We start from the raw sequence: 14,021 nt of genomic DNA, 5'->3' as shown, positions 1-14,021 counted from the left end.
GAAACCACTGGGTAAATCTGACAGGGAGAAGGACTTGGGGATCCTAGTTAATGATAAACTTACCTGGAGCAGCCAGTGCCAGGCAGCAGCTGCCAAGGCAAACAGGATCATGGGGTGCATTAAAAGAGGTCTGGATACACATGATGAGAGCATTATACTGCCTCTGTACAAATCCCTAGTTAGACCGCACATGGAGTACTGTGTCCAGTTTTGGGCACCGGTGCTCAGGAAGGATATAATGGAACTAGAGAGAGTACAAAGGAGGGCAACAAAATTAATAAAGGGGATGGGAGAACTACAATACCCAGATAGATTAGCGAAATTAGGATTATTTAGTCTAGAAAAAAGACGACTGAGGGGCGATCTAATAACCATGTATAAGTATATAAGGGGACAATACAAATATCTCGCTGAGGATCTGTTTATACCAAGGAAGGTGACGGGCACAAGGGGGCATTCTTTGCGTCTGGAGAAGAGAAGGTTTTTCCACCAACATAGAAGAGGATTCTTTACTGTTAGGGCAGTGAGAATCTGGAATTGCTTGCCTGAGGAGGTGGTGATGGCGAACTCAGTCGAGGGGTTCAAGAGAGGCCTGGATGTCTTCCTGGAGCAGAACAATATTGTATCATACAATTATTAGGTTCTGTAGAAGGACGTAGATCTGGGGATTTATTATGATGGAATATAGGCTGAACTGGATGGACAAATGTCTTTTTTCGGCCTTACTAACTATGTTACTATGTTACTATGTTACGGTGGCTGCAACCCGGTCTGTGGCCCTGGGCGCTCATTTAAGGGAAATTAGTAAAGTCTATACGTGTCGCCACCTGTGGTTCTCGGTCAGTGGGACCGACGCTGCTTAAAGGGGTCCTCTGGGGTAATGTTGTTGCAGCCAGATCATGATACTTCCCACAGGTGAAGTGGGGTCCCCAGGACTCCCAAGGTGTATGGCAAGGATGATGTATGCTGGCAAATAAGTGGAGGACATAGAGTTGTTAAGTCTTTACCTGGTTTACTGGTAATGACCAACAACAAAAAAGAACCAGGGATAAAGGAAAGAAAAAATAATAATAAATAAAATAATGATAATCTAGTAATGAGGACAAAATAATATATAGAAAATGCCTTTATTTAGATATATATGGCAATGGCAGTAACACTGTGCCTGTACTTGGAGACAAGAGATATATAAAATAATAAAAAATTTTTAAAATAATATATATATTTTTAAGGACGGACTGTATAAAATTGGAGTTAAGCCATAGGATGAGACATACACCAGCCCAATAAAAATGTAGCTATCCAAACATTCACCAGTATGCATACAAAAAGGGAAAAATAATTACAAAAAAGGTAATAATTAAGTATGTGCAACCACGCAAAGAAAAAAGTGCATAGTGCTAAGCAAGATACGTACACAAAAATAACCACATCTTCATAATAATAAATCCTGCAATCAGATAGAGAAAAAGGTGTGTAAACTTTTGCAAAAATTCCCAAAAAAACATATACCAAATATATGTAAATATATATAAATCCTGCAATCAGATAGAAAAAAAGATGTGCAAACTTTTGCAAAAATTCCCCCAAAAACATATACCAAATATATGTAAATATACAGCAATACAAAAGAGGGTGGATATGAAAAGTAACACTATACAAAACCGAAAAAAAATGTGATGCGTGAAAAAAATATATGTATGTAGGGGCAGGATAATAATCAGCAATATGATGGGATCCACAATAGTAAAGTGATAAAGTGGCCAAAGAAATAATGGGAGGTTATGACATGTAAAATACACAGTGTAGTTGGATATGCCTAGGTTCATTGAACACCACAGAAGGACTCATACGCAGTGCATCAATCTATAGGGCTGATGTGTCAAAGGGAGGTAAACCCAATGTAAAAGGGTATGCAGGAAATCAATAATAGTACATGTAATCGTCCGTCCCTCCAAGATACAGAGCACCCCGACGCGCGTTTCGGACGCTAATCCTTCGTCAGGTGGATGTGTACGTATCTTGCTTAGCACTATGCACTTTTTTCTTTGTGTGGTTGCACATACTTAATTATTACCTTTTTTTGTAATTAATTTTCCCTTTTTGTATGTATACTGGTGAATGTTTGGATAGCTACATTTTTATTGGGCTGGTGTATGTCTCATCCTAAGGCTTAACTCCAATTTTATACAGTCCGTCCTTAAAAATATATATATTATTTTAAAAAAATTTATTCTTTTATATATCTCTTGTCTCCAAGTACAGGCACAGTGTTAGTGCCATTGCCATATATATCTAAATAAAGGCATTTTCTATATATTATTTTGTCCTCATTACTAGATTATGATTATTTTATTTATTATTATTTTTTCTTTCCTTTATCCCTGGTTCTTTTTTGTTGTTGGTCATTATCTATCCCGAGTGGTTTGCCACTCATTCCCTTGTGTATGGGCCATATTCCACTTATACATATTATTATTATTCTATGATGTATATACATATATATCCTCTTTTTTTTAGGTATTGGTGGGTTGGTACTGTACACTTTTTCACTGTTTTACTGGTAGAAGCCGTCCACAGTCCAGTATACCAGGCACGGGTGGTGATGTGGTCCGACCGGCATGGAGGCAAAGGTGATCCCTCTCCCAGGTGAGGTCCGTAAGACTTCCTACTTACACTAACAAGCGAGGTCCATGCTGCCTGTAGCTTGCCGGCAAGTCCTCTTACTCCTGTCCTAGAACAGGTACCCATATGATGGGCAGCTTGAACCATTTTACAGGGTGTCTATCATGACCCGGGCTCTTCAGGTGCTGCTTCACCTCCAGGTGTGGTGTGGGCAAATCACATACAGTTCTAAGCCCTCCGGTTCTGCTAAGTGTCCTACTAAAGCCTCGGGCTCACGGTGCCCGGTTTCTGTGCTTTGGCAGAGGGTGCCCGGTCACAGTTCCCCTCTGAGCCCTTTTTCACTCCTGTGCTTCTACCCTTAATTGCTCCATTACATACAACAACCCCTCGGGTTCTCGTCCTTCCCTGGAGCCGCAGCTCAGTCCTGGCTGCACAGCTCCGTAGTCTGCTCTCTGCTTCAGACTTCCTTTCTCCTCAGTGTCTCTCTCCAACTGACTCCTTGGTCTCCCTGGACCAACTAACTAACTCCTCCTCCAGGCCAGAACACTTAAAGCTTAGGGAATCTCCCCTGAATCCGGGTCCTGAGCTCCCCCTTCTGGCCTGGATTCAGAATATGTTGTGTGTAGGTGCTTAACTGGTAAAGAGAATTCTTCTTGCCTCCAAGCATATCGCCCTCCCCGAAAGGAATGCAACATCATTGTAACAACCGGTTACCAGGGGTGTTACACGGGCATGGCAGGTGGTGCAAATGGCCTGTTTGAGGTTATTGGCAGAGTATTTAAAAAACAACCAGACTCGCGAAGACCTAACAGTTGTACTTCCATCTTTTGTAGTGTTGGTGTTACAAGTAACAGTTGCCCGCCCTCTGTCTGTGGCCACCACATTGCTTCTTCCTGCCTGTTGGGGTGCTACGCCTCCCTCCCCCTGTGTGCTGCTGTCCTCGCTCTGCATGTCCTCCTGCCAGGTTGGTTCAGTCACTATGTCATCCACCACCTCGTCTTCCACATCCGCACCCTGCTCCTCCTCCTGACTTTCTGGCAATTGTGACTCATCATCGTCCACCTCTTGTGACACATTTCCACAGTCACCTTTGTGGCTGTTCAAATATTTGGGCATCACTACATGCTATCTCCTCTTACCCCACTTCAAGTGGACAGGGAGAGAGGCCAGAAGATCTAAATGGAAAATGTGAACTCTTCGACGTGTCCAAGTGTGAGATCAGTTGCCTCAGAGAACTTGGCATTGTGGGAGAAAGGAGGATCAGGGTGAGGAATATACGGTCCACACTCATGGCTACTCAGGTTTGGGTTCTAGTTTGGGAACTTTTGTAACTGTTCTGCCGAACTGACCAGACCCGAACATCCAGGTGTCTGCCCATCTCTATTCATAAGTTGTTGCAGAAGACGCCTTCTATTCATGTAGAATGAGATTATATCATTGTGATCCGTTTCTGTAGATATTGTGATCCCTCAGGTAACAGAATTCATAGGGAAACCAGTAAGAGTGATAAACGTTTGTTGTTTGGCCCAGAAGATCCAGGAATAATAGAGAGAATTCTATATAACGGTTATTGTAGAGGACATTCTTGGTTTTATGACTTGGAATGTTAGTTGTAATCCATGTAAGCTGTTCAGATCAGGAGAAGATCCCGGTTTCTTGAGGGAGTTGTTGTGTTAGATATTGTAGAAGACCCGATCCTCCGTCTGTGGAGGAGATGGCAAAGCTTCTGTTCCCATGGATTACTTGGAGTGTTGCACATTGTCTCCACTTGTATTTTATTTCTGCCTGCAGTAACTCTCTATCACTACTCCGAAAAGATTTTATGGCTGCACTGTTGTTTCTGATAGGTCTTTTACCTCTAACCCCCCCTGGGATATTTTCAGTTTTTAATTTTTGTTTTTTCCTCCCCTTATTCCAAGAGCCATAACTTTTTATTTTCCTTCCTCATTGCCTTGTGAGAGCTTTGTTTTTAGTTTCAATAAGTTTTATTTTCCGAGCAAGCAGTAAAATAATACATTAACAACAGATTTCCCGTACAAGAAGGTGGTATAGTGTTTAGATCGTGGGAAAGAAACAAAACGAGAGCTTTGTTTTTTAGTGGGATGAGTTGTACTTTTGAAAGACACAAAAAGAAAAATGGCAACCAGCGCACGTCCTCCATACAGCAGAAATAACTCTTGGTGCTTCTTGGCAAAACATTCAACTGAGCAATATTATTTCATAAAAATTGTTGCAACTCCAAAGTGTTAAAATAATGCTTTTTATTAATATAATTAAAGCATTATAATTTACCAGGAAAAATAGTAGAAAAACCAACTAGTTTCAAATGTAAACAAGCATCCTTACCTCTTACCCCCCAAATGCTGTTTTCACCTTCATGACCAGGCCAAATTTTATGATTCTGAAAAGTGTCACTTTATAGTATGTTCACACGTTGAGTAACAGGAAAAAACGGACCCCAAAATTTTCTGTGCAAGTTTTTCTGAGAATGCTGATATCCCATATTTAGGGAAAAACTACTAATTGGGAGCATTGCAGGGCTCGGAAGGGAAGGAGCATTGTTTGACTTTTTGAACACAAAAAAATGGCTGTAATCGAGACTCGATGATATGTCGTGTTTGGAGAGCCCTGACGTGCATGAACAGTGGAAACCATCCACAAATTACCCCATGTTCAACACTAGACCCCCCTCAAGGAATCTATCTAGATGTGTGGGGAGCACCTTGAATTTCAAAGTGATTCACAGAACTTTATAGTGTTTAGCTGTGAAAATAAAAAAATCACATTTTTCCCACAGAAATGTTTTAGCCCATAATTTTTTTATTTTCACAAGTATAGCAGGAGTAAATAGACCCCAAATTTAGTAGTGTAATTTCTCCTGAGTACACAGATACCCCACATGTGGTCAAAAACTACTTCTCCGGCACTGTGCCTGTAAAATAGTTCCTGATTACATGTAGGGTATTGGCGCACTCAGGAGAAATTGCACAACAAACTGTCAGGTCCATTTTTTCTATTAGCCCTTATAAAAATTAAAAACTTGAGGATGAAACAACATTTTAGTGATAAAAATTTAATTACGGTATTCTTTCTTCACTGCCCAATGTTATAAAATTCTGTGAAGCACACGTGGTGTCAATATAATTACTGCGCCCCTAGATGAATTAATCAAGTGTGTAGTTTGAAAAATATAATCACTTCATTGGGGTTTCTGCTGTTCTGGCACCTCAGGGGCTCTGCCAATGTGACATTGCACCATCAAACCATTCTAGATCTAAACTCCAATATGGCGCTTCTTCCCTTCTGAGCTTCGCACGGTGCAGGAAAAGTACTTTTCGACCACATATGGGGTATCGGTGTACTCAGGACTAATAACGTAACAAATTCCCCCATTCATTTTCTCCTATTATTCCTTTTGAAAATTAAAAATTTGGGCCCAAAACAAAATTTAGTGGAAAAAAATGTTAACTTTCCATTTACTCAGCCTAATCTTATACAATTCTGTGAATCAGCTGAAGGATAAAAATGCTCACTACACCCCTAGATGAATTTTTCAAGAGTTGTACTTTCCAAAATGGAGTCACTTGTGAGGTTTCTGCTTTTTTAACCTGTCAGGGGCTCATCAAATGTGACATGGCATCGCAATCTATTCCAGCCTAAATTGAGCTCCAGAATTCAGTTGGCCCTCCTTCCTTCCGAGACCTGGCGTGCACCCAAACAGTAGTTTTCCAACACATACTGGGTATCAGTGTGCTCAAAATAAACTACACAACAAATTGTATGGTCCATTTTGTCATATTACCTTTGTGAAAATGAAAAATTTGGGACAAAACCAGCATTTTTGTGGCGTAAGTTTATTTTTTTCAATTTCAAGCCTCAACATTTGAAAATTCTATGAAGCACCTCTGGGTTCAAGGTGCTCACACGTCTAATTACATTCCCTGAGGGGTGTAGTTTACAAAATGGGTGACTCATGGGGAGTTTCCACTGTTTGTTCATAAAAGTGGCTCTGCAAACACTCTCAATTCCAGCCAATTTTCTGCTCAAAAAGTTAAACGGTGCTCCTACCCTTCCGAGCCTTGCTGTGCACCCAGATAGCAGTTTTCCACTACATATGGGGTATTGGCATACTCAGGAGAAATCATACAACAAATTGTGGGGTCCATTTTCTCCTGTTACCCTTGTAAAGATAAATTATTTGGGTGAAAACTAACAATTAAAAAAAAATAATAAATAAATAAAATGTTATTTTTTTCCATCTACATTTCTTTAATTCCTGTAAAGCACCTGCAGGGTTAATAAACTTCTTGAAGATGGTTTTTGAGCACTTTGAGTGGTACAGTTATATTGAATGGTGTCACTTTTGGGTATTTTCTGTCACATAGGCCCCTCAAAGTCACTTCAAATGTGATGTGGTCCAAGAAAAAGTGTTTTTGTACATTTTGTTGGAAAAATGAGAAATTGCTGATCAACCCCTTCTAACTTTCTAACAAAAATTATGTTTCATAAATGATGCAGATGTGAAATAGACGTGTGGGAAATGTTAGTTATTAACTATTTTGTGTGACATATCTCTCTGGCTTAAGGGAATAAGATTGTAAAACTTGAAAATTGCGAAAAGCTTAGAAACAAATATAACCTTATACTTTCACAAAAAATGTATGCTAAACCTAAACAAAATACGGGTGACGGCCATGGCAGGGAGATAGAAAAAATAATAATATCAATTACAGGAGATGTTCTCACACCACTGGCAGTGCTGTTAGAAACCTTCAGTATTACCAAACACAAGTCACATTTGGCCTCTTTTGTAAATTCTGGCAGTCAGATTAGCGAGGAGAACGTGAAGGAGGCGATGGAGTATGTGTGCTATTGCTTATCTCAAGCACAGCAGGATAATGTAGCCTCTGACAGCGACACCATCAGCTGGAGTCAGCGTTTCTGCTGAGTTTACCTCCTCAGCCACCACATCGTTTAATGTTGTGCAGAGCAAAATGTCCAATCTGTATTTTTCTGACCCAAATTCCCCTAGCCAACAGCACCCTGGAGGTTAAGGTACATAATACACAAAAAAAAATCTTCTTCTAGTCGCGATTTTGGAAGACATGAACAGTCAGCCTTTTTTTGTCATTAAATGATATGGAGGAGATGGGCATGACAATTTTAATGCCAATCTGTGTTGAAGTGGTAGGGACACTGTCAGTGGTAGTCGCACATGGATCCAGGGAGCACCTCCTAGTAGGAACAAGGTGGTGGTGGTGGGGGGGGGGGACTGGCCATTTCACACACACATATCCATCCTGTCCTCTTGATCTTCTTCCTTGTAACCAGTCTGGTCCACACTCCCTCCTCTATCACCAGTGCATTGTCAGTTCTCATTTTATGTGCCCAAGAAACATGCGCTCAATCATTCATTTACACGGAAATGGTACTCCCATATGTCCAAGTTCACTACAGTTGGTGCCAGGCCTCCTTTTGAGAAAGAATAGTGTGAGCTCAGGCTCTATGGAAGATACATAGCCGCCATTATTTATTGTACCAAAAAGCCTTCCCCACCAGGCTTGAGCACAATTTTTTAACCCAAATTTATTGTATTTCGTGGAGATAATTTTTTGATACAGCAAACTCACATTTAAAATTTTTTTGGGGGGTGAAATTAAATGTTATGGTGACTGCGTCTGAGTTGAATTTTCCCGCCACTTGGTGAGACCTCACACTATTGGACTTGGAGTTCTCCTCTAATCTCGTTTGTGGTTCCCCTTTGTATTATCCATCTCTTCAATTTGTGACCTATTTCGTCGTGTGGCTGCCTCCAGGGAAGACGGCTACAGCCCGATAGACCTTACACTTCTGGATGGAACATCTGGCTGTAGGAGACGTCTGATTCTTATAGCCTTTATCGGGAACATGTTCGTCTATAATATTCTTCCTAATCTCCTGAGACCACTCTCTTCTTAGCTTTCTTTGCCCCATGTTCTGTGTGGTAAACACCATGACAACAAACAGCACAGTGACTACTTTGTACCCTGTAAATAGGCAACTGATTACAAGTCTGCAGACACTTGTGATAACTACAGGACGCTCTGTAGTTTCACTTCTCTACATGGTAAAATTAATTTAAATCTTTTCTAGGGTAGCCCATCATTTTATTCCAGGGCATTTTTAATAGTTTTGTTTTCTTTTTTTTTCACGTTGAATTAGACAAAGCATGTAACATGGGCTGCAGAGCATATTTCTTTATAATTTTTATTTCGCGTCTCTGTTGTGTAGATACTAGCAATCAAATATTTAACACCTAATGAGTTAACTTTAGTTAAATCCAAGTGAGTGTTATCAGACAGTTTTCACTGGGTGCCGTTACTTCTTCTCCCTGTGTGACTCTGACCAATCATATGCAGTTAGTAACATAGAACTGCAGGATGCGTGATGATGCCTGCATATGATTGGTCAGCGTCATACTGGGAAAAGACGTACACTCCCCCACTGAAAACTATCTTAAAAAAACATTTGGTTTAACTAACTCATTAGTTGCCAAATATTTGATTGCTAATATCTTTACAACAGAGGCAAAAAAAACCCTGTTTTTTTCGACTCTGCAGCCACTAGTACATGGAGAGTCCAGTTCAACATGAAAAATTTAGTGAACAGCCCTCTTTAAAACTTTCCTGAAGGACCAGAATTCTGCCACGAAATCTGATTATAATTATTATTATTTACTAAAATTAAATATAAAAAATATAAAATTACTGTTGTCAGTTTCAAATGTGTTCAGTGACCATCGGGAGTTTTCATATCTTTAAAAAAAGGTGGCAACGATTTGGTCCTCGTCTATTCGCTACATTGTTTCAATTTTTTTTAACTTATATTTTTATTACACACATATTTGGGTACATTATTTTTTTTTTCAGGAAGGGGTTGCGAGGGACATTTACGTGACAAAAAAACAGTATTAACTACAAAAGGCGGGTTTTTTAGTTGTTTATTGCGCGATTTAAATAACACGTGCAGTGATACTATAAACATTTTTGTATTCTTGAAATATAAAATTACCTATGATAAATATATATTTTTATTTACAGTGAATTTTTTTTAAATTCTTTAATTCTTTATTTCCCTCTAAGGCAGCACAGTGTGATCATTTGATCACTTCTAAAATGCTTTGATGCACTTTGTACGAGAAAGTATTATTGTCAGTCACTAATAAACTGACACGCAATATTTTGGTTCAGTTTCGCACATCTGTGAAACATTCGACCCAAAAGATTTAACCCAAATCTGGGTTTCCTGACCTGAGCTAATTTAGTCATAGATCTATATAAAACAGTTCACTCAGATTGAGGGGTGAGACGAGGTCTTCAGATGCAAGAACAGTTCATGTTTCATGGATGCGTGAAAACCGCCTTACTCTTTGCCTTTCTTAGACTGATACCCAGCCATGGCAAGACTTGGCAAGTGAAATCACATGGCAAGTGAAATCACCACAAAAATCTCTTGATGTTAAGCAGTGATGGTTTTCTATATTTTAGCCAAGCATTTGCCCCATCTCTAACAAACATTAAAGGTGTTTCTCTTCCATGTGTCTTCTCTGATGTCTAATGAGATTGCATTTGTAGGTAAAACGTTTTCCACATTCTGAGCAAGAAAATGGCTTCACCCCTGTGTGAGTTCTCTGATGTAAGACTAAACCTTTTCTATAAGCGAAAGATTTCTTACATTGTAGACATGAGAATGGCTTCTCCCCTGTGTGAGTTCTTTGATGCTCTACAAGACTTGATTTGTGCCTAAAACTTTTATCACATTCTGTACATGTATATGGTTTCTCCCCTGTGTGAATTTTTACATGTTCCAAAAGACTTGATTTCTGAGTAAACTTTTTCTCACATTCTGAGCACGGAAATGGCCTCTCCGGTATTTCATTTATCAGATGTTCCACTAAACCGGAGTTATGTCTAAAATCTTTACCGCGTTCAGGACATAAATATGGCTTCTCCCCAGTGTGAAGTCTTTGATGTAGGGTAAGAGATGTTTTCTGGCTAAAACATTTTCCACATACTGGACATGAAAATGGCTTCTCCCCTGTGTGCGTTCTTAAATGATCAACTAATTTTGATTTACGAGTAAATAGTTTTCCACACTGTAAGCAAGAAAACTGCTTCACCCCTGCATGAGTTCTCTGATGCATACTGAGACTTGCCTTCTGCGTAAAACGTTTCCCACATTCCAAGCATGAAAATGGCCTCTCTCCTGTGTGAACTCTCTTATGTACAGCAAGAAGAGATTGATAAGCAAAACATTTCCCACATTCTGAACATGAGAATGTCTTTATATATTTGTAAATGCACTTGTGCTTGGAAAGATGAGACTTCTTTTTAAAATGTTGTCCACATTCAGAACATGTAAAAGATTTATCCAGTCCATGTTCAGTTCCTTTTTTGTGATTCCTTATCTTCCACTTCATCGCGGAGAGGTAAAAGGACATTTATTTGTGAATCTTTCCTACTGTCTTCATCTGAAAATAGAAAACAATTCCATAAATTATTTCACACTTTACTAATTTCTATATGAAACATCCAGAAAGGGAACAAAGCATGTATCAGTGATCAACAAATCAAGATGCTTTTCTTTTTTTTTAATTACACACAAAAGTATCAAATAAACCAGTAGTCACTGAAATCTAATCAAATTTGCATCTATACATACAGTCATGGCCAAAAGTATTCACACCGCTGCAATTCTGTCAGATAATACTCAGTTTCTTCTTGAAAATGATTGCAAACACAAATTATTTGGTATTATTATCTTCATTTAATTTATCTTAAATGAAAAAACACAAAAAGAATTGTCCTAAAGCCAAATTGGATATAATTCCACACCAAACATAAAAAAGGGGGTAGACAAAAATAATGACACCGTTCGAAAAATCTTGTGATGCTTCTGTAATTAGTGTAATTAGCAGCACCTGTAACTTACCTGTGGCACCTAACAGGTGTTGGCAATAACTAAATCACACTTGCAGCCAGTTGACATGGATTAAAGTTGACTCAACCTCTGTCCTGTGTCCTTGTGTGTACCACATTGAGCACGGGGAAAAGAAAGAAGACTAAAGAACTGTCTGAGGACTTGAGAAACCAAATTGTGAGGAAGCATGAGCAATCTCAAGGCTACAAGTCCATCTCCAAAGACCTGAATGTTCCTGTGTCTACCGTGCGCAGTGTCATCAAGAAGTTTACAGCCCATGGCACTGTGGCTAACCTCCCTAGATGTAGACGGAAAAGAAAAATTGACAAGAAATTTCACCGCAAGATTGTGCGGATGTTGGATAAACTGGATAAGCTGGAGTTTGCCAAAACTTACCTGCAAAGGCCTAAAACATTTTGGTACAATGTTCTCTGGTCAGATGAGACAAAAGTAGAGCTTTTGGGGCAAAGGCATCAACATAGAGTTTACAGGAGAAAAAAAGAGGCATTCAAAGAAAAGAACACGGTCCCTACAGTCAAACATGGTGGAGGTTCCCTGATGTTTTGGGGTTGCTTTGCTGCCTCTGGCATTGAACTGCTTGACCGTGTGCATGGCATTATGAAGTCTGAAGACTACCACCAAATTTTGCAGCATAATGTAGGGCCCAGTGTGAAAAAGCTGGGTCTCCCTCAGAGGTCATGGGTCTTCCAGCAGGACAATGACCCAAAACACACTTCAAAAAGCACTAGAAAATGGTTTGAGAGAAAGCACTGGAGACTTCTAAGGTGGCCAGCAATGAGTCCAGACCTGAATCCCATAGAACACCTGTGGAGAGATCTAAAAATGGCAGTTTGGAGAAGACACCCTTCAAATATCAGGGACCTGGAGCAGTTTGCCAAAGAAGAATGGTCTATAATTCCAGCAGAGCATTGTAAGAAACTCACTGATGGTCACCAGAAGCGGTTGGTCGCAGTTATTTTGGCTAAAGGTTGTGAAACCAAGTATTAGGCCACTCACTACGCTTTTTTCCTCCATTATCATCAGCTCCGGCCATCCGATGTTTGGGAAAGGTCATAATTGGAGCGAAACGTCGTCAGGGTTTTGGATCGCTGAACAATAAGCAGAACAACTATACTTTGTAATTTGAAAGACGAGTTCTTTTTACCACGATCTGTTTTGGTCAAAACGCCGCAGCACCTTCTCCGACTTTACGACATTGTGAATGTTCTTTTAAACATACAGGAAAGATATATATCTTGGTACCGTGTTAGCCAGTGGATAGAAAAATATTTAGAATTGAGAGTCCTCAGTGGTTGATACCTTTTAATGGCTAACTGAAAAGATGGTAACAAATTGCAAACTTTCGAGACTACTCAGGCCTCTTCATCAGGCATAGACTATAGTATCTGCATCTTTTCAGTTAGCCATTAAAAAGGTATCAACCACTGAGGACTCTCAATTCTAAATATTTTTCTTTTAAACATATGGATTTATCATGGAGATTTCAGCATTCCTCCAGAGAATAAGAGATTACAATTACTAAATATGGATGATGGATCCCTACTGCTGACGTGCAGCGCTCCCACTCCTCTGTATCGGGAATTACGGAGATCAATGATCATCACTTGGCTCTTACAGTGCACGACATTATTCTGATCGCCTTGGCAGCAGCTGATTGGCATTGTGCTGATATCTCTATCTACAAGGCACAACTCAACATTTACCCTCACTGATTATCATCAATGGTCAAGTGGATCCAAACTGGGGGAATTTATCACCTTCTCTTAAACCAGAAACTATTTGCAGCCACTACTGACCCCAGCTAACACGGCGTCTACACTCTACTGCTGCTGGAGGTTAGTAGAAAACTTCATTACATCGATATATAGAGGATTTCCTGAAACCTCAGCTCCATCTACCTGATAATCTAGGACGTTTGGCTTCTCCTCTGGACTATCCTGGTAATACAGAGGACTGGGACTTCTCTCTGGTGGATTTCTCGGACTAGATCCATCTATAGGAAATATACACAGGACTGAATACATCGTCTACATGTGATGATCAGATGTTGGGGAGTCTAGGGACCTCAGACCCGGCCTCCCCTCTGTATTCAAGAAGGTCTCCTACCCGGAGATGTGATGGGCTGGTGATCCTCCATCATGACGTCCTTGTACAGATCCTTGTGTCCTTCTATATACTCCCACTCCTCCATGGAGAAATAGACGGTGACGTCCTGACACCTTATAGGAACCTGACACACACAATGACCCATCATTAGCAGACCCCTCCCCCGATGTTAGTATATAATGTCCCAGCATTCCTGGCAGTGCTCACCTCTCCGCTCAGCAGCTCAGTGATCCTATTGGTCAGTTCTAGGATCTTCTGCTGTTAAGTTTAAGAATGCTAAAAAATGTTCACAATATTTCTGTTTCGTAAGT

General features: G+C 40.0%; 1 protein-coding gene across 1 annotated transcript; it reads right to left on the bottom strand.

Moving 5' to 3' along the window:
- Positions 1 to 10,100: 10,100 nt before the first annotated feature.
- On the bottom strand, positions 10,101 to 11,083 carry LOC138654495 (gastrula zinc finger protein XlCGF57.1-like). Its single transcript, XM_069743454.1, has one exon. It carries the CDS (start codon positions 11,081 to 11,083, stop codon positions 10,181 to 10,183), a length of 903 nt encoding a protein of 300 aa, XP_069599555.1. The 3' UTR covers positions 10,101 to 10,180.
- Between the last annotated feature and the right edge of the window lie 2,938 nt (positions 11,084 to 14,021).

Source organism: Ranitomeya imitator, unplaced genomic scaffold, assembly GCF_032444005.1.
Source record: "Ranitomeya imitator isolate aRanImi1 unplaced genomic scaffold, aRanImi1.pri SCAFFOLD_341, whole genome shotgun sequence".
Classification (NCBI taxonomy): domain Eukaryota; kingdom Metazoa; phylum Chordata; class Amphibia; order Anura; family Dendrobatidae; genus Ranitomeya; species Ranitomeya imitator.
Note: the sequence above shows the minus strand (reverse complement) of the source record. Positions and strands in the feature narration are given on the sequence as shown.

What these genes read in the sequence shown, in the direction of transcription:
- LOC138654495 (XM_069743454.1), bottom strand. Translation starts at nt 11,083, where the DNA reads ATGAAGTGGAAGATAAGGAATCACAAAAAAGGAACTGAACATGGACTG.